At 50.0% G+C, this 26,778-nt stretch overlaps 1 protein-coding gene across 1 annotated transcript; it reads left to right on the top strand.

Moving 5' to 3' along the window:
- The first annotated feature begins 4,384 nt into the window (after positions 1-4,384).
- Positions 4,385-8,779, top strand: MSX2 (msh homeobox 2). The gene is made up of 2 exons (XM_079320036.1): positions 4,385-4,880; positions 8,121-8,779. Exons 1-2 carry the CDS (start codon positions 4,505-4,507, stop codon positions 8,543-8,545), a joined length of 801 nt encoding a protein of 266 aa, XP_079176162.1. The 5' UTR covers positions 4,385-4,504; the 3' UTR covers positions 8,546-8,779.
- Positions 8,780-26,778: the final 17,999 nt, after the last annotated feature.

Here is a 26,778-nt window from a genome sequence, read left to right as displayed (position 1 = left end):
TATAACGCGTGGTTGCACTTAGTGCAGCTCGGACCCATCGCTTCCACCTTCCCCGAGCACCGGGAGCCGGGACGGAGCCCCGGAGGATGCTCGGGAAGGGTCCCCTCCAAACCACTCGGAGCTGCTCCGCAGCCAAGAGCTGTCAGCCAGAGCGGCTTCGGGAATCCAGAGGTGGATCTGGATCCAGGCGTCGGTAACCAGCCCTGATCCCTCGGAAGCTCTGATGTTCAGCTCGCTTTAATTCCTTCCTAGCGTCTGGAGATAAACGCGTATTACTGTTAATGCAACGCCTTTCTCTTGGCTCCGGGTCTCATCTGGGGCACGGCGATGAAACAATAATCTCCCAGCCCCTGACACATCAAACATTCCCTTGGTGTACACCTCGTTTCGGAGCAAAACTTACACTTGAAGCACACTCTGATTCCATTTTCCTGCCTTTCTTATCCCAGTCAAATCGGGAGCCTTATCTTCCTTCCCTGAAGGATGTCCACACGCCAGCCTCGCGGCGAGTCCTTAAAAAAACCTCCTGTCTCTAGATTATTTGGATTATTAACCAAATCGATCATAAAAGGAGCGGGGGATGCTCGTGAGGTTTTCCCTCCCGGAGAATAAACTCGCTCCCCACTGCCCACGGGCGTTTTGTCCCCCCGAGGTGTCTGTGAGGGACAGGGGCTGGTGCTTTACGGGGACGGGGACAGGGGACATCGTTCGTGTAAGATCCCAGTGAGTTCCCTCCTGATTTACACCGATCAGGGGAGGGATGGAGGTGCAGCACAGCCCCTTCCCCCAAATCCCCTGTGCCCGGCTATCCCGCACTAACGATGCAGCGGAATTTCGTGGCGGGGATGCTGCTCCGGCTGGATGGATACAGGAGCGAGGATGCTGCAGCAGCGCCCGCCCGACACCTCCCCCCGCCTCCGGGCTGGGAAAGCGAGGCGAGGGAGGGCCAGGGGCAGCCTGGAGCCCGGGGGAGGCAGAGGGGGAGGCGGAGCTGGCCGGGACGGGCCGTCGCTGCTGCTGCTGCTGCTGCTGCCGCTGGAGCCGGTCAAACTGCACAGCCACTTCCCCCAGGAGCTTCCCTTTCATCTCCCCGCTCCTGGCGCCTGCAAAACAGCCTCAGTTTGTCTGCAGCGTCTGTCTTCCCCCTGCGCTCCCTCCCTCCCCGCCCCGCTCCAGCTGAGAGCCCCAGGACCACGGGGCTGATGCTGCAGGAGGGCGGGGGAGAGGCAGAGGGGCATGGGGGGCTGGGGGCTTCCTGGGCATCCCTGGGACACGGCTGTGGTCCGTGCAGACCCAGAGGCTGCCCCCAGAACCGGCCCGGTCCCTCCGAGCCCCGACGGCCAAGCCCCGCCCGGGTGTGGGGTCTCAGCGGGGACACGAGCGGGGAAAGCCCCCAGACTCACGTCGTTCCCTCGGGCTGGGAGAATTCCCTGCTAGTCTGAGGCTGGGCGGCCGCTCTGGGGTCCTGGATAGGGGTCAAAGTCTAAATTCCTAGAAATTTCTCTCTCCAAACCCCTTCTCGTTGAGGTTTCCGTGCGGACGTTCAGTGCCGCGTGGGGCTTCATCCTCTGATGTTTAACCCACAGCAGGAGGATGAGGGAGGGGAGGGTGCGAGAGAAGAGGAGAGAAATCTTTAAGTTCAACCTTTAGACAGAAAATGCTCCAATTTCGCGATGGAGTGAGGCTGAAGGGGAAAAACCAATGAGCAAACAAACCCTGCCACGCTTTGCTCTCCCATATGCCCAAAATTCGGCCAGACCGGTCTGGATGAGCCAACCTGTGCGCCGCGCTTCACAGCTTGTCCCTTGGTCCCCTTTTCCCTTCCTTTTTCCAAGGGATGGAAGCGCAGAGGAGCCTCTCCAAGCCCACCCGGGCTACAAGCGGGCACCTGGGGAGGGAACCTGCAGCCGAGGGACGTGCTCGGTGTCACCGTGACCCCGAGCTGTGGTTCCCCAGGCGCCCTTCCAGCGGGCATTGACTTTGGGGGCGCGGTGTAATTATCTGCGGCATTTTCAGCAGCCTCACAATGGCTTTCCACGGGCGGTGCATTGTTCCTCACACACTGACATTGTTCCTGCGTGTCCATCAATTCTCATTTTCTTGTCACGGTGCAGGAAGCATGGAGAAGGGAAAGGAAGGGAAAGAGGGGGGAGAAGAGGGACAAACTCAACCCCAGTGCAGCAGCAGAGCTTTGCAAGGCCGGGGCTGCCTGGCTGCTGTCTCCGGGAGTGTCTCCCAAAAAAGAGATGGATTCTGTGGGGAAGGAGAAGTGACAAACTTAGGGCAGCAAGAGCAGCTGGAGAAGCTTCGGTTTGTGGCAATAATTCCATCCTCGGGGGAAAGTCCCAATAGGGGCTCTGCCGGCTGAAATGTTGCAGCCAGGCCGGCTGGACTGGGGCAGAGGAAAGCATCACTTCTCTCGGCAGATTTTTAATCTTTAACCCATCGAGGTGTGCAGTAACACTGCCAGCAATCCGTAATGAGTGTGCAAACCCTGCTATTAGTGCCACTGATGAGTGGGGTTTTGTAACACGGCTTCTCGCACATGTCCTCCCACGCTCCTTCCCACACGGCAATCCCGAGCCCCGGTCCCAATTTGCTCTCCCTGGCACCAGGGGCGATGTTATCAGGGCTGGGGCCGCTCGAGATTCGGTGGCTGAGCAGTGGGGAGGGATGAGCAGGGATGCCAGGGGTCGGGAGTTCCCCTGGGCCCAGCACGGGGCACTCCCCACAACCCCATCCTCCAGCTGGGAATCGCAATTTGCAGGGCTGGGGACTTCCAAAACTGCTCCACGAGCTGCAGGAAAATCAGGAGTCCAAATGGAGCAGAAGATGAGCTGATTAAACCCTCCGTGTTTTTTGGAAGGGATATATTCAAGTGTTCAGAGTCCTGCAGCCGTGCAGGACTGAGCCCGCAGATTTGAGCTGCCCCTGAATTCGGGGCTTGGGGAGAAGAATTGTGCCCGTCGTCTTCTCAGCGTTTTTTAGTGGCTCTAAAAATGACCCTCACTTATAAATTATAACACAAAAACAGCTCCCAAACCCCGCGCACCCTGGGCGGTAAAAAACAAAAGAAAAAAGTCCAAAAACAAAACATAAAAGGAAAAACAAAAACAAAAACGAATCACCCGAGAAAATTGCGGGCACAGCACGAAATAACGCCCGGCGCAAGATTAAAATAATTATGAAAAGAACAATATGTCTTCGCTTTTATCCGCGCTGTAATTACAAAAGCTTTTTAAAGGATACTCTTTATTCATACCACTGGTAGGAAGTCAAAAAGTGAGAGAATCGCTTTCATAGTACTGGTTTGATATGACTTTTAATTAAGGGCTGCGTGCCCCTAATTTATTAAAGCTCATCTTTTCATCACGTGTGTAATTGACTCTGGAAAAAAAAAATAATAATTACAGATCTAACCTCTGCAGAGTGGTTTTGCCCGACATGGGTCTTGCTGCCGTGGAAACGCAAACAAGAAAAAAAAAATTGGATGAGAAAAAAGAGCGGCGCAAACAGCGGCGCCCGCGTTTCTCCGGGGGTCCGCATCCCGAATCCTCCATCCCGCATCCCCAGCCCCCGCTCCTGCGGGAAAGGGACTCGGTTTTGGGGAGATGGAGGGAAGAGGCAGACAGACCCCGCTCCGGGAGGGGCGGCGTGCGGCGGGAACCGGGATGAGCCTGGGGGGGACGGGATGAACTCGGGGGTGCTGCGATGAGCCTGGGGGGGCCGGGTTAACCTCAGGGTGCCCCGGGATGAGCCTGGGGGGGCCGGGATCAACTCGGGGGTGTTGCAATGAACTCAGGGGTGATGGGATGAGCCCGGGGGTGCCGGGATGAGCCTGGGCATGCTGCGATGAACTCGGGGGTGCCGGGATGAGCCCGGGAATGCCATGATGAGCCTGGGGATGTTGCGATGACCGCGGGGGTACCGGGATGAGCCCGGGTGTGCCGGGATAAACTCGGGGGTGCCGGGATGAGCCCGGGGATGCTGCGATGAGCCCGGTGATGCTGCGATAAACTCGGGGGTGCCCGTGAGGAGCCGAGCCGGTGGCGAAGAGGATGGGAGGGGGAGACAGAGCCACGCTCCTCTGAAGTCCCCTCTTCGCCTCATCATCAACCTTAATTACCACGGCGGCTTTTTTTTATTTTTTTTTCCTCTCGCTTCGCTGTGATTACAGCCCTGCACGGCTCCTCGGCGGGCCGCCCGCGTCATTAACCCCGTGTCATTAATTGCGAACCGAGTGGGGGGGGGGGGGGGGGCCGGGCCGGGAACTCCCCGCGAGCGGCGCCGGCCGAGCCCCGCCCCCTCCGCGCGCTCTCAGCCAATGAGACGCTGCCGTGCTCTACGTCACGCGGCACGGCGGGCGCTGATTGGCCGGCGGGGCGGCTCCCCCGCTCGCCCAGGCAGGACAGCGGCGGGCAGCCCCAGAGGGGGAAAAGGGGGGCGGCCGGGCCCGCTCGCCGCACTCGCCGGGCAGCGCCTGCTCCAGCTCCGCCGCACCGCCATGGCTTCCCCGCACAAGGCCAAGGACGTCTTCTCCTCCTCCTCATCCTCCTCCGACGAGGAGGGCGCGGCGGCCGGCGCCGAGGAGCCGCACAAAGTCAAGGTGTCCAGCCTGCCGTTCAGCGTGGAAGCGCTCATGTCCGACAAGAAGCCGCCCCCCAAGGAGCCGCCGCTGCCCGCGGCCGGCGGCAGCGCCGACGGGGCGGCCGTGGGCACCTCCCGGAACCTGCTGCTGGCGGCCCACGGCTCCCGCGACGCGCACAGCCCGCCCGGGGCCATTACAAAAACCTTCGACAGCGCCTCGGTCAAGTCGGAGAACTCGGAGGATGGCTCGTCCTGGATCCCTTCCGAGGCCGGGAGATATTCCCCGCCGCCAAGTGAGTGCTCCGGGGGCGGGCGGGATGCGCTGGAGCACGGAGATAAATAGTTTTTGTTATTATTTATCCTATGTAGCTCCTATATTTTATGTCCTGCTCGAGGCCGGGTTGGATGGGGCCCTGAGCGAGCTGGGTTAGGGGAAGGTCTCCTATGGAAGGAGATGATTTTTTAAGCTCCTTCCCAACCTATAATATTCTGCTATTCCGCTGTACATTTATAGGTATTCATATGTGTGTCGACTTTAGGTATACGTTACACATTTATTATTATATCTTTGCATTATTATGTATTTGTAGAGTTAGATGTCTCTATAAGTGACTGCACTGATGTATATGAATATAGAGCGCTTTCAAAGCCTTGAAAAAATCAGAAATCACCCGAAATTCCTGTCCCGACTCACGGTCCCCTGGCAGCCAGTTCATCCTTTTCTGTTACCCGCAGAAACTGGCATTTCTCCTGTGCCTTTCTCCCATCCGCGGATCGCGGCGATCTCTAAAACTCGGGAATTCCAACCTTGAGCCGCCTCCCGGCGCGGGGTTTGTCCCTCCATCCCCGGATCCCGAGCTTGTCAAAGTTCCCCGAGTGATCCTGGTCCCTCCCGACCCCGTCCCCTCCTTAGGGACACTCGGTGCGGAGGTGACAGGTCACTTCTGAAACCCCTGAGCCGCGTTCCGCTTTCGGTGCCATCCCCTTACTTAAAAAACAGGAGGAAAAAATTGCTTTTAATTCCTCAAAAGCCCTAAAAACATCCTTCAGGAGAAGGGGAAGGAGCATCCCGGCCGTGTCAGGACGCACACCTGTGTCAGGATTTATCCGTGCATCCCTAACTTGCCTGGTGGAATTGAAATCCTCTGCTTTATTTAAGTTAGAGACTTTACAGGAGCGAATTGTCTCACGGAATTTACTCCTCGATCTAATATTGAGAGAGGAAAGTTTAATGTTGTTACAGTTTTCCTTATTTGTTTTTTTTTTTTTTTTTTTTACAATAATTTTGATTTGGCTTTCATCCACTTCCTTTCTTTTATGATAACCTCGAATTAATTTGATTTCTGTCGTGATGGGAGAGGACAAGAGGAAGGGATCCTGCCCGTGGCATTCCCTGTGTAGCTCCATTTTTCAATTTTCATGTACGCTCAAATGTGCTGGAAAAACACGGAAAAAAAAGCTTTTGCCCTTACTTGGACCCCTTCTCTAAATCTGCCCGGCCTAATAATTTCACATTATATTTTTTCCCTTTCGAAATTCCCCCTATTTCTCTTTAAAAATTGGGGGTTTTTTCTCGGGATCGGAGGAAGAGTTTTATAAGGGACTTCGGTAGCTGAGAGTTCTCGTCACTTCAGAGGATTTGGGGAAAAAAATTGAGAATCAGGGAAGTGAAGGTCCTTCGGCCTCGAGAATTTCCCTCATTTTCCACCTCGGCAGGAGGCAATGACCGATTCTCCCGCAGGAAAACCGCCTGTCCATGGAGAGTTTTGACTTTAAAAACAGCCCTTCAATTTATTAGTATTATTAATATTAATATTATGGGTGGGATGAGCTGGGCGAAAAACTGTAGAAGTTCGAACTTTGAGGAACACGGAGTGGGAACTGTCCCCAAATTATGATTTTTTTTGGCCAGGAAAAGGAGGATAAAGAGGAAAAAAACCGAGCGAAACAAATTAGCGAATGTTTGGGGACGGGCACGGGATAAACCCGATTCCAGGGGCTGCGGTGGCCGCGGTTCTTGTTCTTCTCCGAGCCTGGCAATGGGAATGTATCCCTGGGCTGTGTCCTGCCGGGAAGAATTCCCGGGATTTCATGGAAAAACGCGTTTGTGCGCGGCGGGAGCTGGGACGGGTCGGGCTCTCCCCAGAGCCGGGGAAGGACAGGGAGCCACGGGCACCCCAAAACCCGGCTGAGGACAGGAAAAGAAAAGAAGTCGGCTTCAAAAATAGCGAATTCAGCGAATTCATAGCTGTAGTTTTAATTTAGTGCAGTGTTAGAAGTGAATCAGCTGAGCACCTGAATTATTAAAATGCCCTGGTGGGGTCACAGGCCACTATTTGAGAAGTCGTTTCCTAGAAAAGCTTTATTTTTGTGTTTTTAGTATTTCAGTATTTTGTCTTCTAGAGGAAGAGTAATAAGAGAAGTGTAATTTCTGCTGCTGTAACTGTTTTCTCCCTCCCCTTTCTGAACTTTAGAACAATTTCCTCGTGGGATTTTTTAATTGCATGAAACGTGCTTAAACAGCTTCTTAGTCTGGTTTATTTTAAAAAAATAAAGGAGAAAAGTGAAACGAGCATAGAAAACCCAAAGTGCAAACACTGACAAGTAGTTGAAGCAGATACCAGAGTGGACAAAATTCAGCAGCCTGGGTGTCACTTGCAGTGTCCTGCCAGGGTGACTTGTCCTGTGCCCTGGGAGTGAACAAAACCCAGCCAAATTACCAAGCTTTTGAAGCCAGCCGCCTGCTTTTTAGTTATTCTTTAGATTGCAAAATTATTAGTGAAGTGCTAAATTAATCTAAAGGCAAGTCAGAGCTCTGCCATCCCGGGAATATTGCCTAACCTCTCTGGGGTTTAAGGCAGGCACAAAAGGTGGATTTTCTGGCTTTTATTGGCTACAAAATGCTGAAGTTTTGTCTGGGTTTTGTTTTCTTTTTTTCATTGGCAAATGTCATAAAAGCTGAGTGTTGAATTCAAAGAGCGCTGCTTTCTTGTTTGAGTTTGCTGGGGTTTTTTTATACTGGTTGATAATCAGAAAACACCCACTGAAAATCAAAGTTAATAAGCAGAAGAAACACTTGGTTTGGAAGAAAATATAGAAAGAAAACAAGTCCAGTTAGCAAAACCACAAAAATTGTCAGACCCTCTTCAGCTGTCACTTGTGGGGAAATGCTGGAGCAGGGCTGGGCTCTCCTCTTGCCCCACTGTCCTTTTGGGAATCTCCTGCTCCTGTTTGCTGTGCTTTCCTGGAGCTGTGCAGCAGCCGGGGCAGTTGGTCTGTGTGCTCCACACTCCTGTGAAGTGACTCCCAAAGCCACCTGAGAATCCTCTGTCCCTTTTGAACCCGCTGAGGCGAAATTTCCCTTGGCAGCTCATCAGCCCCAAGCGCTGGGAATTTTAAGGAAAAGATTCCCAGAGCCCCTCGCTGAAGGATCCCGTGTTTGGAGGGGACCCTTGGGACACGCAGCACCCTGCAGAGCCCCGGGGTGCTGCTGCTGCTGCTGCTGTGATAACCGGCCTCTCCCTTCCTTGCAGGACACCTGAGCCCCACTGCCTGCACCCTGAGGAAGCACAAGACCAACAGGAAGCCCCGAACCCCGTTCACCACTTCCCAGCTGCTGGCTCTGGAGCGCAAGTTCCGCCAGAAGCAGTACCTGTCCATCGCCGAGAGAGCCGAGTTCTCCAGCTCCCTCAACCTCACAGAGACCCAGGTCAAAATCTGGTTCCAGAATCGGAGGGCCAAGGCCAAGAGACTGCAGGAGGCCGAGCTGGAGAAGCTCAAAATGGCAGCGAAGCCCATGTTGCCGTCGGGGTTCAGCCTCCCCTTCCCCATCAACTCCCCCATCCAGGCTGCCTCCCTGTATGGCACATCCTACCCTTTTCACAGACCTGTGCTCCCCATCCCGCCTGTTGGACTCTACGCCACTCCCGTTGGATACAGCATGTACCACTTATCCTAAGAAGATCCCACAGACAAAGCCTCAGACAGACAGACAGACAGACAGACTTCCTGGTGGATCCTGTCCAGCCCTGAGAAGGCAGAACCCCAACCAGTACTGGCCATTCCTTCTGCACGCTTCTATCTTGGCACCTGGGAGTTTGCTACGGGTTGGGCGTCTCCTGAGAGTGCTCTGAGCACTCAGAGTCTGCTCCTCAAAGCAAAAAAAAAAAAAAAAAAAACCATAAAAAACCAACCTAATTTTTTTTTGAGTAAATGTAGGGGTTTCATCCATAGCTTAAAAAAAAAAAAAAACGGGTGAAAAAGCAATTTTATCATACGGAGGCAGAAATTCCCTGACACCTCCCTGGTGGGGTTTAAAATAAGAGGGGTGTGTGCCCTCGAGCCACTCTTTAAGTTGCCATCACTTCACACGGTGGGAGGGAAATAAAGAGGTCTGCTCGAAGTTTTGTTGTTCGGTTGTTTTTTTAAAGACAGCAGAGCCCGTAGCTAGAGACGTGTAAATAGAAACTAGAGCCGGTAGAGTCTCGGTGAAGTTCAGAGCCAGCAAATTCCTGCATTTCTGGGGGGAGGGCGAAGTTTTGCATCCCGAACCTCGGCGAGATGAGCAGCAGGGCCCCTAAATGTAGAGCCCAGCTTTCCCCACCGTGGCTCCTGTAATGCCTTTCTGTGTATAAATAGCTTCAGCCTTTGTAAAGCACTGGCAGGGGAGGTGAAGAGCAAGGGAGGGTTCTTAGGCAGGCTGGTTTTTATCTCTTCCTATTGGCATGCTTAGAAATTTTTGGCTGCAGCCAGGTAATCTTGGCTCTGCAATGCTCTTGGAAAACCTGGAGAGAGGGGAGAAAGACGTGGGTTGTTCCCATAAAGGACTGTTGAATCCTTCTGGGGTTTTTATTATTTGTATTTGCCACAGTGCTAAAGAGAACCCCCCGAGTTTTCATCCATTCTAAGGGTGCCAATGGAAGTGACTCGTGCTTTAAACCCTTCTAAAGAGAGATCCGGGTGTCACAATCAGCCCCACGAGCAGGACAGTGGGGTGAGAGAGACTGTGAGAGTGACCTGCCTGTCCCCATGGGAGCTCTGGCAGCAGCTTCCCCAGGCTTCTCCTTGTAACTCTTGTATTATTTGTATTACTCTTGCTAAACTTTATGAGGAAGTTACTCCCAAGGCTGTGGAGCACTGAAGTCAGAGCTTCTCCTGGATTTATTTTCTTAGCATGCAGTTGTGGAGGAAAGAAACAAAACAAAACAAAAAAAAATCAGAAAAAAATGGAAAGAAAAAAAAAAAAAAAGCCACGAGGTTTTGCTGGTTTTGGTTTGTTTTGACCCAGGCATTGATGCCGCCTGGGACCCACTGTAGATGAACTTCCTCTCTCCCTTCCCCCTCACCCCTGATCTCCCATTATCGGAGAATCCCTTTGAAAGGGATGCCTTGTACAATTTTATATATTTTATTGAAGATTTATTATTTCTTATCTCTTATTTCGAATTAAATTAAAAAAGAAAAAACATGTTTAATCGCGTGTGGGTCTGTTAGTGTTTGGAGTCCTTTGAAAGGTGCCTTCTCTCCCTGTGTGTTTTGCACCGCTGGGTCAAGTTCAAAGGAATGTTTGGGTTGCCTTTATGATTATTTCCCCTTTCTCAATCTGATTTAAAGCCAAATTTGCAGCGCATGAAGGTGAATGGCAAGTCAACATTTTGGAGTCAAAAGCCAAAGCTTTTATGAGGTTTCCTTGTTTTTAACAATCGCTTTTAGGCGCCTCTGTTCTTTACAACACCGTGCTCCGGTGATGTTTCCATCACTTTGTGCCTTCTTCCCCTTTCCTCGGGAGCTCTCCCCTCCACTCAGCTCTGTGCTTCAGAGGGAGAGGGATCTCAACCCCCAAAGGATTTGGGGGAGAATTTGGGACAGATAAAACCTGGCTGCACTTCAGGGGTGCTGCACTGTCCCAGTTTTGGGGCCAGGCTCGGAGAGCAGGTGCTGGACCACCCCCCGGCACACCCGAGTGCCACCGCATGGAAATGTTGCAAGAGGGGTTGTTGGGGTCAGGAGAGGGTCCGGGGACAAACCAGGTGTGTTTACCCCTTGACCAGGTGTTTTTGCCCCTAACCAGGTATGTGTGGTCCTAACCAGATGTGTTAGCCCCCAAACCAGATGTGTTAGCCCCTGACCGAGTGTGTTAGCCCCTGACCGAGTGTGTTAGCCCCCTGACCAGGTGTGTTTGCCCCCTGACCAGGTGTGTTAGCCCCTGACCAGGTGTGTTCGCCCCCTCTGCGGCTTCCCCCGGGTGCGCTCTCCCCGCTCCGGGCGTGCGGCTCCCGCCGGCTCCGCGCTCCCGGCACCGCCGCTGGAACTCCGGGAATTCTCCCGTCCCTCAGCCACATCCCGGCTGCCCCAGCATCCCGCCGGATCGGGAAGAACAGGCTCGGGGAATGAGATATTTTGCCAGCTCCCCGTGCTCACCCCTCTCCCAAAAAAACCCGCTTGGTAAATGTAGGGAACAAAGCTGGGGGAGAGCCCAGTCTCCCCGCGGGGTCTTCAGATTACAATTTACCGCCGCATAAAAACGGGAGAAAACCTCTTCTTTCCCTGATTCCCTTTTCCCGAAGCATCACCCCCCGAAATCCAGGGCAAGGTGAAGTCCCCTCGGCCCTGCCCTTTCCCGGCCGCTTGTCCCGAGTGTTTCCTTAGCCAGGCTGGGCTATAAATAAACCAGCGGCGTTTTTCAACTTTCGGTATAAATCAGCTGTGTCAGGGATTACAGCTAAATCTTTTTGCTGGAAATTCTTTGAGCGCGGGAGCTTTGCGTGTGTTATGATAGATCCCTAAATGGATACAGATTTATTGCGGCACACAAGAGTGTTGAAGGAAAAGCTTCCAAATCTCGGTTACAAGCTCAGCTATGGGAAAGGCAGGAGGGATCCGTGACACCTCGGAGCCTGCGGATGGCATGACAATTCACCCTGCGCCCATTATTAACTTGTTCCAATTAAAGCCTTCAGAAAGGCCGAGTTAATTGAGTATTATATTTTATTAGGAGGGAGGTGTCAAGCTTTACTCATGAGACTTCATCATCGTCCTAATGGGAGCTGCCCCGCAGGCAGATCTGTAACTGAATAAATTACAGCGAGCCAGGGAAATCAGAATGCTATCATTAAAAGCGATGCACTTACTGAAATTCCTCCCCCACTTTCGCAAGAGGCTGGGGAGGTGTGGCTTTAATTAGTTATTTTAATGCAAAGTTAAATTGTTCCCAAAGTATTTTCTGACACAAAGCAGATGCGATGATTAGAAGTTGAGTGAGACTGAAAGGAGTTGGCACATGTTCCAGGTACATCTATATATTTTAAATTCCCAATAGAAAGTGAAAAATAATTAGAGCAATAAATAATAAACATTAAAATCAACGCGATAAATTATCCCGATCCTTGAAATCCGGACTTGCTGAGCGGCGGCTCGGGCCAGCCGGGCACAGCGCGACTCTCCCGGGATCTTCAGTCACCGGGGATGGATTTGTTGACATAAACATTTGGGACTGGGCTTTTCTGCCTCGCTCCGGCCAAGCGTTCATTACCTAAAGCCACGGGCGTTCCGAGCCTGCATTTCATGTTGTCACGTCGCCTTGTCAAAGCCCGGAATTCCTGCGTTTTATCGCAGGAACGAGGAAAACGGGACTGGCTGCGAGCGGCGTGCCCGGGAGAGCGGGGGATTCTCTCCGCTGTGGGGCGGGGGGATGCGGGCACCGAGCCACGGGGATGGAAATGATGGGATGGGGATGGAAATGATGGGATGGGGATGGAAATGATGGGATGGGGATGGGGATGGGGATGGGGATGCTCCCAGCACCTGCCCCACGGAGCCCACGCGGGGTCAGGTCCCCTTCGGGCCGGGCTGGCGAGAGGAGCCCCGCAGCAGCAGCAGCAGCAGCAGCAGCAGCAGCAGCAGCAGCAGCAGCAGCAGCCCGGCTCCCAGCCCTGTCCCCAGCCCTTGGCTCCATCGCCCCGGGGCTTCCCACGCTCCCCCAAATCTCTGGAGCGCGGAGCTGCATATTCCACATCCTCACACTGCCCGTGCCTCTCGCATCAGTGCCACAGGCGCCCCAATGTCCCTTTGACGCACACCTGGGGATCTGCGGGATTTTGGGGGTGAGCGCTGAACATGCACTGCAGGAGCCCACGGAGGGGATGGATGAGGAAGAACGACCAGAAAGCGCCGAACTCTGGGGCCCTGCGCCTTCGGGAGGGGCTCCGGGCCGCGCACTCGTGCCCTGGCTGCGCACAAGGGGCCAGAGGGTCCGCGGAACAACCGCGGCCGATCCACTCCCACCCCTCTCGGGGCTGCTCTGACACAGAACTGAGCATTTTACTTTCTCTGAAGTATATTTCCCCTCTTTACTTCTTCCCCGTTTGGTATCCCCAAAGACTAACGTGGATGTCTTTATTTAAAAAATAAATAAAATCATTAAAAGCACACAAAAAAAAATTCTCCCCAAACAAATAACCCAGCAATCTGTGTTCCCCCCGTTCCTACGCTCACTGTCAGCCACAGAGGCTCCAAAATGCCTTTTCCGGGGGTCACTTTTGGAAGTTAACCTACTTTCGGCAGCGCCCACATTCTTGGCGTAGGAAGCCTCCCTCGCAAAATAAAAACAAAGAGGTTATTCCATTTTTTTCTCCCCTTTTTCCACTCCAAAGCAGAGGGGGCATATTTTTCCAGTGAAAAGCACGAGGGGTCTCAGGGAAACTGCGCATCGAAACCCAGGAGGAGCCGCTCCGCGCTTCACGCTCCTTTTCGCTGCCGCGGGGAAAGGCAGAGGGGAAATTTGGGGTCTTTTGTTGTTGTTGTCGTGGAGTTTTTTTTATTTCGGTTTGTGTTTGACTCCCCTCGCCCCTCGCTGTGCGTTTCCCACCGTAATCCATGAGGCTTTTGGCGGGTGCTACCAGCAGCTCCCAACTGGTTGCACGCAAGGAATAAAAATCTTTCCATCCATTATATTTCAGTCTTTTAACACCCGAGCAATTCTGTCCCTGCTGTTTTAGTGGAAAGACCGGTCTATAAAGCTGCAACTGCAGTATATTTTAAAACGCTACCATTTTTAAAGGGGGTTGGAATAATTCTGCTTTGCTTGGGAAGAAAAAAGTCTCGAGCAATGTATGCGCGATTAAGGTTTTATAACACTGTTCAAGGAAATTAAAAACATTCTGTGATGTTCTTGCTGCAAAGGCAGGTCTCTTTTTTTGGCAAAATGTTTTGTATATGTATTTCTTAGATTGCTGTGTTTTGAATAAGCAAGAATCTCGTAAAGAGAAAAAAACCCACGTTCCTTAAAAGTATGCGCTCCCCGTTTTATTAAACTGATTATGCCAGCGTTCAGCTCAAAAGTTTGTTTTAAGTAGGAATATTTTCCCAGACGTGTAATGGATTGCTTGAAAACAGAATTCTTTGCTTTTTAATGACCTGTAATGGCCAATTCATTTCGACTGCGCTTATCAAGGTGCTGTGTTAAATAACAAACCGGTTCTTGAAAACAAAAAAGTCATAATGAAAAATAAGCAGTCAGAATAATCTCCCATCTCCGAGCCAAAAAAATGCAATAAAATTAATTTAAGACTGTCAAAACATCAAAGCTGAGAAAAGGAGCTGCTAAAATAATGTCTCTTGATAAGGAAATAATAAAAACACACCAAAAAATGTCTACTCAATAAACTCCACTGGATTTGGGGGTCTGTGCTATATTTTATTTGGTGATGAAAGCACTTTGATGTCACTGTATTCCAAACAATTATTATTATAATTTTAAACAACCTGGTGTTTTCCATTACTAACGGCTTACGCTTTGAAGTTACACCTCATAATTTCTTAAATTAAATAAATCATTTTAAGTTTGCACTGGGAGCCTTTTAATAGCAGAGAAAGGAATATCATTATCTTATTGAGAGGCAATTGCAGTGGCTCCAGTTTGGCTGTAGCTGGGGGCAAAGTGGTGCACTATAACAGACATACTTTATTAGCCTCCCATAACTCTTGAAAGAACATTTTTATATTTTCTTTGATTCCCCCCCCTCCCCCTCTTGTTTTAAAGCTGTCCCAACCTTTAATTACTGCCTAATATGAAAAGCATTATTTTTTAATGCTGTGTAATTTACCAGAGGCAATAGGCCAAGTTAACAATTGTTTATTAGGGTTGCTGTTTCACACAGGGCAAAGAATGCTGTTCCAAACCCAACTTTTCATGGGTGGTTGCACTAATTAATACAGTGTCTGAGGCTCCTAGGGGGTTTTTAATATTAAAGCCTATGGGGCGGAACGGTTTTTAGAAGTCCAGCTCCTGCTGACGTTCCTCCTCCCCTCCCCGGTGATTTCTGGAGCTTTCAAGGCTGTTTTGATCCGAGGCAAAAGTCGGCAGCGGGAGGGGAGCGCCCTGGGAGCCGCCCCGGCCCCTCGGTGCCCGGCGGGGGTGGCACCTCCTGCCCCGAGCCCGGCCCGGGCCGCTTCCCCCGAGCCTCCCCCGAGCCTCCCCCGAGCTTCCCCCGAGCCTCCCCCGAGTTTCCCCCTGCCCTGCCTTTGATTTCTTTCCTCCTTCGCTGTAATTCAGGCTGAGGCGGGCGCTGCCGGCGCGGTGCTCCGGGAGCGCGGCGGGATCCCCGGGGCTGGCACGGCCGGACCCCTAAGGATGGCACTGCCGGATTCTTGGGGTGCCACGGGCGGATTCTTGGGGCTGGCATAGCCAGGACCCCCGGGATGGCACGGCCGGGACCCCGAGGATGGCACCGCCGGACCCTCGCGTTTGGCACAGCCGGGACCCCCGGGGGTGGCACAGCCAGACTTTTAGGGATGGCACAGCCGGACCCTTGGGGTGGCACGGCTGAGACCCTTGAGGTTGTCACGGCCGGATTCTTGGGGTTGACATAGCCAGATCCTCGGGGTGGCACGGCGGAGCTGGAGCGACCCCGCAACCCCTCGCCTGCTCCGGACTGGGGCAGAGAAAGCCCGGGGACAGCGGGATGTGTGACCCGGGGATGTGACACCCGGGGATGTGACACCCGGGGGGAGCCGCTCCCAAAAACTCCGCACGGCTGATGCGGGAGGTGCTCCCGGAGCATCAGCGCAGCGCTGCGACTTCTCCCGAGGCGCTGCCGGGGACCAGGAGCATCCCTGGCTCCCAAATCTGCCACTGGGCACTCGGCTGGCCCCGATGCCCCGGGATGCCCCGGGATGCCCCGGGATGGTGTCCCCGAGCTGGTCCCTGGTCCCCTTCCCGGGGGAGACACGGACATCCATCAGTTTGATCGATGGGGTTACTCCTGTTCTCTCCGCCAGTTTATTTTCTTAAACTACCGGGCAAAAAGCGTAATGACGGAGCAGACAAACACCCTAACAAACAGACGACAGCTTTATGGATGGAGCCGCGCTCCGAGGGCTGAGCGCTGTTAAAATCCCAGCTCCGCCGCCTTCAGCCATTCCCTTTACAGCTCGGGTCACTACAGCCTCCCAAAAAAAAATTAATCGAAAAACAAAAAACCAAACCAAAAATCCAGCTTCGACTGAGTTTTAGAGGAGGAGACACTTAGGGATTTATTTTATGGGCTGAGCAGGGCTGCTCTCCCCGCTCCCTTCGCCGTTAGCTCAGCTCCTTTGCAAATCTAATCTGCTCGGCTCCTTTGCTATTTTTCATGTTGGACCCATGCGTTTCTCCTCTAAGCCTTTCTCCTTTTTGATGTAGCGAGTCAATTGAAGAATGTTGGTCTCGGTTATCAATCACCCAGCTGGGGCTTAAAGGGCTCGGGCTAATCAGATTTAATTGCTCATGTAGCGCCACTCCTGCCCTGGGCCACGACCGACTTGCTCAATTAAACCCCAAATACCTGCAATCAATAAATAAGGAATGACAACACGTTTAAGGGATTTATCCAGCAAAGGAATTGAGCTGGAAAGAGATTACAACAGAAAAAGGCCCTTTTATAATTAAACGTACACCTCTCACGGAGGGAAAAGCTACGTTTAAGGAAAGGAAGAAAAGATAAAAAAGAGATCTTGTTCTCTTTGCAAAGGAGCGATGCGGGCTCTGCCTTCCGCGAGGCCGTTCCCGATCACCTAATCTCTAATTTTTTGGAAAATTCGGGATCGGCAGCGCCCGCCCCGCGTCCCCTCCCGGCCGGACGGGTTCCCTCTTTCCCTCTTTTCCCGTCCTTTCCCAGCAGCCTGCGGCCACTGCCTCGGCTTTCCTCTCAAATCCGTGTTTTCTGTTTAAATCCCCAGGCTAACGGAGAGGGAGGCATCGTTTATGACGCCGGGAAAATGTTAGTCCCGATTTCCACAAAAAAAAAAAAAAAAAATTATATAAGAAGGGAGGGAGAAAGGGAGAGCATTTCCTTTTGTAGCTTCTTGTTCGGAACACGGTAGTAATTGGCTGAGATCAAATAACGCTGAATGAGCATAAATAATCGTTTTTGGCATATTTGCAATTCCTTTTTTTTTTTTTTTTTTTTTTTTTTAAGAACTTCTCTGAAAGTGGGAGATGAAAAAACAGTTCGTTATTAATATGAAAAGATGTTATTTTGGATCATCCAGGAGTGCTCTTGTGCATGATTTCTGCACCAGCAGCTGCTGTCTTTTATTTGGATTAGGTTGTAAAGTCACCTTTTGAGCAGATCTGCTGTCAGTGGTGGTGGAAAGAGCACCAAGGGAAAAGGGAATGGAGGGAGGAGAAGCTGCTGGCCAGCCCGGAGGGATCTGGGCACGGTGCTCTTGCTCTGCTCTCCTGTTGCACCCAGGGGGATGTGCCAAAATTCGGTTTGCAGAGCTCAACTGGGGGCCCTTCGTGTCTCAGAGCTCTCTGCACCCTGGGGAAAACCAGCCCCACCAAGCTGGGCAGGGAGCAGGGTGAAGTGGGGTTTCATTCCTTCATCCCCCTAATCCCAGAGGTGGAGCTGGAACCACTGCACCTCCCAGCTCAGCAGCTCTGGGCAGGATTTGAGCTGGGTGAGCAGCTCAGGGGGAATTGTCCAGCTGGGGAATTCCTCTCCTCCATCCACTGCAGGCTCAGCTCTGAGCTTTGCTGCAGCCAAACCTGTCTGGAGGTGGCTCAGCTGTGCTCATCCTGCACTGGGGGATGCTGGCAGGACACTGGGTCCCACTGGGATCCAGCCAGTCCCTAATGCAAACCTGCAATGGTGCCACCCCAGAGCCAGGTTTGGTGGCTGCTCTGTAAGACAATCTTTGTGGGAAGTGAAGGTAAAAATCTTCATACAAGTCAAGGTGTTGATTAAAAAAACTCCTCAGCTGTCAAGGGAGTATTTCTGTAAGGACTTGTGTTTGTTTGTTCCTTAGCTTGGTTTCCTAAGGAAGCCAGGATTATATGATCAAACTGTTACAGCCTTTTGAACTCCTGAGCCAACTCCAATCAAAATTGACAAGGGGGCAGAGGTCTCAGAAATAATCAGGTTGCTGTGATTTTCCTGAAAATAGACTGCTGGATAGCAGGGAGACAGATCCTGTTAAATCCCTGCTAAGGCTGTAACCAGATCTCAGCTCTTAGGAAACAGCAGAGAAGCTAAATGGGAGTGAGCACAACATCCCAAACATCCCAGCAGCTTTCACCTTGGCTCCCAGAGACCAGCACCCTGAGACACAAAGACCAAAAGGAACGTGGTTTGTGCTGGAGACAATTCTTATTGGTTGCATTTATTCATCTTTGCCACTTTCTGGGCCAGCCTGTCCTCTGATTGGGAGAGCAGCAGAACATCCAAGGGTGGAATTAGGCACTGGCAGAGTTTTTGGGGAAGTTGCCATGCTGAGGGATGGTATCACCCACAGCAGCAACAGCACAAAGACATCTCAGGGTCCTTGGAGGAAGCCTGAGGCTTGGTCCTGGGATAAATGGTCCATAAGTTTGTACAGCAGAGCTTTGCCCTCATTGCTGTCTGGGTTCTCTTTTTCTGAGTGGAAAGTCACGTTGTATTTTTAACAGTTTGATCAAAATCCTCTCAAATAGCAAGGAGAAGAATGATGAAAATCCTCCCAGGTTCTTTGATAAGTCTCAAAGCTGACTCTAGATATTTTTTTTTTAAGTAGCCAAAAAGCTCAAGGAACAAATTAAACAGTTTAATTTCAACTCTGAACCTCAAGCTGATATCTTTGCCTGGAATCTCAGTCCAGCCTGAAAAACAGATCTGTAAATTCCCATTTGACACAACAAATATCCAGCTGGATGCTGCTTGGCATCCTGGCTTTTGGGGCTGGGATGTGCTGCCACAATTCCACGTTCAGGCAGAGGATGCCAGTGGGAAGGGGGGTGGTACTGGGCAAACAGACCCATCCCTGGGAGACATTGGACTTCCTAATGCAGGGAGAATCATCCTCCCCTGCTCCAAGAGAAATGAGGCCTTCCCTGGCAAGCCCAGTGTGGAATGAGACATTTCCTCCCTGCTGGTGCCAAGTCCAACTGGGCCAGTTTGGAATCAGCCACGTTGCCAGCTTAGGGCTGTGTCAGAATCTGAGCTGTCATTTATTAAAATAAATGGGCTTGTTGTCATTGAAAAGCTCCCAACACCACAGATTTTGGGAGCTGAACAAGACTTAGGTCTTACAGCACCCTGGGGGGAGAGAGGTTTTTTATTCCACATCATTGCACTGTTAACTCTGAAGCCTAAGGAAGGATTTCACCAGCCACAGGTGTCCAAGAGCTGAAGAATCTCATGGAATGGCACCTCCCTTTAGCATCAGACACAGCCAAACTGGGCACAGGCAGAAGGAAAACTTAGGAAAAACAGAACAAGGGAAAACAAATCTGACTGGATTCCTTCCACCTGCCTACACATACTCCAGTAATCCCTGCTGGCTGATCCTTTTTTTCCCAGGTTGGACCATTTTTCTTCTTTTCAGACTTTCTGCTCATTGAGGTGATTGGGAAAAGGAAAGGAAAGGAGAAGGGGTAAAAACAAGGAATGCCATGAAAATCTGTCGTAGGCAAGACTGGAATCATCTAAGAGCATTGCAAATGCAGAAAATGAATGGGATGAAAGAGATGGAAATGCCACATGGAGTTTGCCAAGGGACAACAAGGACAGACAGAAATTGGAGTGGGAACAAGTTTATGAAGGAGGAACAATGGCCAAAGGTCAAACTGCACAATGTGAAGTAGAGTCACCCATGAATTTAAATATAAAAATTCCTCTCAATTCCTGAACTAGCCAGTTTATACCTAATTTCTGTCCTCCAGGACACACAAATGAGAAATCCTGAATACATCACAGCCAGTTTTGGGGCATTCTAACATGGGCTTCACACAAATCCTATGAGGGGAGACCCAGTCCTCCCTCCCATTTTGATCCTAAACTGGGAACTGTGAGAGCACAACGCCTGCAGAGTGTTGGGTTTATGTGCCATGTCCTCTGACTGAGAGATTTTGCACGTTTTAGGAGAGAAGAAACTGTCCACAAAGTATTTCCCAGCAAGATTTGGTCAGTCCAGAACAGCCAGAACATAAAGAACAGCTACTGGGAAACACCATGTGCTGATCATGTCATAGAGGAAAAAATCTGCTTAGAAATCCCAATCCACTCTCTTGGAGGGATGTAATGACTCTTGGGAACTGGAAGCATCTTTTCTGCTCTGTAGGAGGAGAGATCCCTGGAATAAAGGAGGAATGAGGCTCTTGTATCCTCCAAACTCTGGCGATCTGTCTGAGGGACCAGCTTATTTCCCACCTTGGGAATAACAGCAAGGTGGATCCAAATTCCCATGAGCTGCCCAAACCTGGGAGATAAAATCCATTCCAGGGAGAGGCAGAAACACTGGATTCATTTTCAGTGTGGTCTTGGTCTCACCCTGCCCTCCCTCGTGCCCTGGGAGCAGCAGGGCTGGGGGGGATGGACTCGTTACAGCCTCCAGCCCTGCCCCGCCCTGCTCCCAAAATTTGGCAGGAGCAGAGGAGTGTCTGTGCCTCGGCTGGCTCCCTGCTGCAGGCTGGGGAGAACACCAAAAGTCAATTAAACATCACCTCCAGGAGGGAAAGCACCAAAGGGAGACTCCAGTTGTCTCCTTTGGTGTTTTTTACGAGAACAGATTGTAAAAAGTTCTTGCGTGTGTTCATTTGCTTTGCTCTCTGTGGGTTTAAATGCATTAACCTTGAGAAATGCAAAGGGGTTTTCACTTATCCAAGCCTTCAGCTGCTGCTCCTGAGCTTTATTTTCCTGCTCTCACAAGAGCATGAAGTGTCTGGGAGCTGCTACAATGGCACTGGCACAGGATATCAGACATTCCTGATGTGGAATTCTCTGGATGTGACTGTGCTTTATGGAAAAAGACAGAAGAAATTATAGAAATTACCAGTGGATCACTGACTTCTCTTTGTTATTTCCCAGAGAGCATCCTCCCATCCCAAAAACAAAGCTCTTTTGGACTGGATTTTAAGGTATTATCAGCCAAGTGGCAGAGATAGATGCAGCAGAAAGGAAAGAATATCTTCTTTTTTTCCAGGAGGCAGCTCAAGCACAACAAGATTAAAGAGTTCAGCCCAGTGCCATGGAAATCTCTGTCAGAGTCCCTCAGCTCAGTCCTTGCTGGGCTGAACCTCTGGATGGCCAAGCAGGGACTCTGTGTGCTCCTGCATTCTACTGCATGTGAAGAAAACCTCATCTCTCTGCTCTCATTCACTTTCTCCAGGCATTAAACAGTTGAAAAGCTGCTGTGAGCCCTCACATTAATTAGAGCTCATTGCTTTTGCTGTAATATGCACCAGCATAACACCAAACCCTAATAATCCAAACAAAAATCAGACTATGGTATAAAATATAATCCCTCTCTGGTGTCTGAGGAGAGCAATCAATTCAGGGACTCAATCTGGCTCTGCCTGAAGTCAACAGCAAAGCTATTAATAATGGCAGGATCAAGTCAGTTCACTAATTTGCCAAATTCCCCATCATTAGTGTGAATTAATGAGATCCTACTGGAGCTGCCTGTTGGCTGTGGGTGAAACAGAACACGCCTGGCAGCACATCAGCAGCAGGGGGGAGGCTGGGGAGGAGCAGGAGTGCTTTGGGGGGAGGGAGATGAGCAAATGGAAGAGTCCTAATGCAGTCCAGATGGAAAAAATTGACCCTGACTTCAGCAGGCAGGCACTGGCCACAGCCAAGCTGTTTCCTAGTGAGGAGGAAAACGAGAGAGGCTCAAGTAGCAGATGAGAAGTCAGCTCAGATAAAATAAGACAGCCATTCCCCTTGCCCCCCAAATGATCTTTTGCCCAAAACATGAAGAAAAATGTGTGTTTTCCTGCCCCCTCTCAAAGCTGCCCCGTGGTTTTCCTCCTCTCTAAAGCTCCTATAGGCAGCAGTGCCAGTGCATGGAGTGGAAGGTTGTGCTCACTCTCACAGCCAGTCCCATCCAGAACTAAAATTATAACAAAAATCTCATGAAGAAAACAGCTCTGTGAGATTTACAGTGCCAAGAGGGTCGTATAAAGTTGGGAAAAGCATCCAAAGAGATGTCAAATGGAACTTAATTGAACTTGGCTGTCATCACTAAATAGGACACATCACTTGGAGCTTAATGGATCCTGCCAAGTCCAACAACAGATATTGTTGCTGTGTTCCTTGAGCTGGTGATGGGGGTTTAAGTGTCCATGAGTCACTGGGATCACAGTTATTGCCTGAAAAGAATGTGCAGGGGGGAAAGGATGTTCTTGTCTGCCCCTGTGTCTGCTTTTGGTGCCATTGCACACACAGTGCCAGGCTGATGCTGCACTCTGATCTTTTCATGGCAGCAGCCCTGGAGAAGCAAGTGGGGAAATCAGAATATTTATAAAAAATCTGGTTGATTTGTGGTGGCCAAAGAGGCAAATGCAGACACATCCATTTGTGGCAGTTGGGAAGCCTGAAATTAATGGTCCAAATGAAAGGCAGCAGCACAGGGACAAAGCTGGTTTACTTCATCTGGAGAGTGGTGCAGCAGCTTTGATAACACCCTTGCCCTATTCAGAAAGAATTTTGGGTGCAGCCAGTCCTGAGTGGGTGCTCATTATTGACCAGCAAACCCCAGGGGTTATTTCTGCAGCCTCTTTGGCCAGGAATTCTCTGTGCTCCAGGCTTCAGAGCAGAAATGCCCTCCTGAGCCAGGCCTTACATCAAACCAGCTTCCAGCAGGGTGGGAGCTGTGGGACCCCTGGGCAGGGAGATGAACTCTGCAGCCCCCAAAGGCAGCTCAGCCCCCTCTGCAGCCCCCTGGTGACATCAGAGCCACAGCAAGCCAAAGGGAAACACCTTGGGATGTTTCATGATGGCAAAATACCCATAAAAAATGGACTGTCATAATCCACTCCTAACTAAATTCTGACTGCCTGGGCTGTGCTCAGTGAGAGAAAACGTGCATAAATATGATCCAGACCCACCAAATCTTGAAATACTCAGTGAATTCCCTTGAAAGTACCAGGGACTGATCAGCCATGCCAAGGATAAGCAAACACACTCTTTTCCAGTTGTCCCACATTACAGAGCATTAATTATCTTACAGTCAAACAGTGGAGCAGCATGAGATACCTAATTGGGAATCTCAGCTATTACTGTAAGCATCTAATTTGTACATCTGTGCCTGTAGCCATCAGATGACCCTTGTTTGAATTGCTAGTCAAAATAAAACATGTTAATTTTATCAGGATTTTAAAAGGTGTCATTAAATGTCCTCTCTACTTAAAAAAAAAAAAAAAAAATAGAAAGGAAAAAAGTCTCTGCAGGCCATGAGCTGCACTGCCAGAGATAAGAAATGCTTCCCATACACAATCCCTTTTCTTTGTAGTTCACTTCTAATGGGCAGTTTGGTGAAAGGTACTTTCCAAGTTGCATTTAGAGTGATCCATTCAAAAGATAAGTAGAGCACAGCTGTTCATTAAACCCAGCACTTCATGTGGTGCTGGAACGTGTATTTAGCCAGGAAATGCTACTGTAGGCTCTGAGTGTTTGGGGTTTTTTTGTCTTTGTGATTCATCATCATTCACACAAGTGGCTGAAGATTACAGGAGGAGCTGGGGGAAGTGAACACCCCCAGATCACTGACAGTGCTTTCCACACAGCTCCTCTTGCTTGCTGCTCCTTTTGATCCTTGTTTACAACACAAACTCCCTTTCAGAGGGAACAAAGCTGTTCAGTGCTGTTATTGTACAGCTGTGTGCTGCAGCTACAGCACAAACTTTCTAGGAAGGGTTAAAGTCAGGGCCAAACACCCAAACCCAAATGTGAGCACACAAATCCACAGAAAGACAGAGCTCACCACTGCTTCTTCAAGCTCACAATCACAATTCTGCAGTGACTTTTGGGTCTAGTCCCATTTTCATACTCATGGAAACTCTCCTCATCTTGCCCTGAGTGGGATGCTTGCTCCTGACAGGACTTTTGGGGCAAATCAGTCAAGTTCTCTATGCCAAGAAGGAGATGCTTTCTCTTGCCTCACAAACCCCAGCAAGTGTCAGTGTCCTCAGAGGTGATGTAACTGTCTGGGGAGATGGTGTCAGGCAAAGGAAACATTTTTCAAGTTATTCAAATTTGAAATCTTGTCCTTCACTACAGCAGAGCCCAATCTGTCCCACAGAAGAGCAGGTTCTGTGCTCTGCACCCCCTGCTCAGGCCCTTCAAAAAACCTGATTTTATGGCAAAATCTCCTCAGTGAGAGGCACAGTAAAGCTGTGGATACACCAGGACTGGGATTGTACCTGTGCAGGTGGAAAAAAAATGAGTGTGTGGGATCTAAACAGAGACCAGGAAGGATCTCAGCCCCCAAACAGAAACTCCACATTTTCTTCACTATTTCTTTCCCTTCCCAACAACATTAACAGCAGTTATCTGTGCATAATCCAGACTATTCACCTCTCCTTGCCAAGGCACAGGTGCAAATATTGATTTGCCTGTGGTAACTGTGGGTTTATTCCATGACAGAACCCATAAACCTGAGATTTTTTTCAGAGCTTCAATCAAACCTGGACATTTTATAGATAATCTATGATTTTGGAAACTCACAATTTTTCATGGTGTTAGGAGTTAAACCAGACTCATTTCAAGCCCTATCATATTTGAAGGATGTGAGATGTGAGAAAGAAGTGGAGTTTGTCTTGCCTTATCAACTCCCTTCTAAAATTTTCAATATTTTTGCCTCTTGACCTTGACATATCCTAAGAATCAAAGCAAAACAACACCTTTCTGAGGAGACTGCAGCATTTCCTATTTCCTCTGCAAGAGAGAATATGCAGAGACAGAATAAATATGGAGATCAGTGAGAGAAAACCAAAACATGAAAAAAAAAACCAAATTCTTATGGAATCTTTAAGAGGCTTTGGGTGCCAATTCTGGTAGACATGGCTGCAGCCCAAAATGTTTCAGACTGCTCTGAGTGAGGTTTTCAGCCAGGCTTTGGTGTGGGCTCACAGCTGCCCTGTTCTATGTGCAGCTTCCAAAAGAAGAGCCCAGGCTCTGAAGGACCAAGAGCTGCTGGGGAGGCTGCAGGGTCAGGGGAAGGTCCCAGCCAGACACTGACACAGGTGTCTCATAAAAGAGACAGTGGTTCTTCATTAAAAAGTGAAAAAAGTAGACTTTCATAAAAGGTGAAGGTCCACACTGAGTCCCTGCTTCATCCTCCCTGATTCTCCTAATTTTTTTTTAACAGTGAATCAGTGAAAACTGGCTGAGAAAAAGTCCTTCATTTCTGCTGTTCACTTATTAATGCTGCTGTTTGTAGAACAATCCAGAGAACCAGCCACCAGTTCTGTGTTTCTTTCCTACCAGTAATGAATCCTCTGTGCACACATTGTCTGGATTCATCTCCCTTTTTCTGCCTCAGTTCTGAATGTTTGAGGAGGTGCAGAGCTGGAGAAAAGATGCTCCATCACATTTGGGTTGCATTTAATTTGGCCACAATCCCCCACAAGTACAGCTGTGCCTCAGCCAGCAGCAGTGCAGAGCAGGGCAGAGCCCACAGCTGATATTTATGGGAATCATTTGCCCTGCAGAAAATAGGATTAGCAAAGCAAGAGGCAGAATTAGGGAGGCACGTAGGAACCCACAAGGTTCGTGGCAGGGAAAACCCCTCTGGTTCATCTGCAGCTCTGAAAATGATGAAGCATTTTAGGAAAATATTTAGGGGATGCAAGAGCAGATGTGGGGAGATCAGGGTGTCTGGGGCAAGGCAGAGAGAGAGAGAGATAGTAAAATCTTGTTCCTCAGTGCCACTCTCCTGCCAATAATTTGGGCAGGACACTGAGGAGAGAGAGGAGATTTCACAGTAAATGAGGCTGAGAGAAACTTCTTTACCTGAGCATTTAATAATGGGAAATTCAACTGGAGCTGCTGTGAGTTTTAAGTAAGTGACTTTTGATCTCACCAACACTGAAGGTTCACCACAAGGACAGCACAGGCGAGGAAGGAAGAAGAGAAATAAAAGACAACTCCCAGTTACTCCTTGCTCATTGAGGAGAATTAAACTGCTTTGCCTAATTTTGCTCTCCAAGCACAATTTAGCTCTAATTACTGCATCTTTTGTCACTTTGTTCTTCACCTCAGTCCATCAGCAGTTACTACTGGATGGAAAAACATCACGTGAAGAGCAATGAAGAAGGAATAAACAGGCTGGAAATCAAAAGGCTTCCTTTGGTTCCAGTAAACCATGATTACCATGAGCCCTCATGCCAGTTAAAACATCAGGTAGAGTATCAGCCACACCTCAGCTGGAGGGATATCATGTCATTTACCAAGATTTTTTCCATCACCTGGAGATCATGTTCATTCCCTTTAAAGCTGTTCCACAGTCTGCTCCACTCAGGATGAACTCTGAGAGCTTTGGCTCCATAAAATGCCAGCAGCAGGTGATAAACAGACTGAGCACTTGGTCCCAGGAATGATCCCTTCCATCCCTGCACGTTCTGGGCCAAGCCTGCTCCTGTTTGCATCTGTAATTGATTGTGGGAGCTGTTAATCATAGGTGCCTGTGATAAACTTTAGACATCTCTTTGATTCAAGGATGCTATTAAGGAATTAGGCAGCAGCAGGGGCAGAGTTTGTCTCTGCAATTAATTGCTCCCGGGGTTTTGCAATCTGGGGACAGAGTTGTGGTGCAAAAATCAAAGACTGGCTTAAAAAACCCAAACAACAACAACAACAACAGCCCCAGCTCCAGGGTGCTGCTCTATTCATAGTCCACATGCTGGTGGGGGCTATGGACATTCCTGTCCCATGGGTGCAATTTGGGAAGCAAATG

The sequence above is a fragment of the Erithacus rubecula genome (genome assembly GCF_903797595.1).
Source record: "Erithacus rubecula genome assembly, chromosome: 16".
In the NCBI taxonomy this organism is placed as follows: domain Eukaryota; kingdom Metazoa; phylum Chordata; class Aves; order Passeriformes; family Muscicapidae; genus Erithacus; species Erithacus rubecula.
This window is presented reverse-complemented; position numbering and strand designations above follow the sequence as displayed.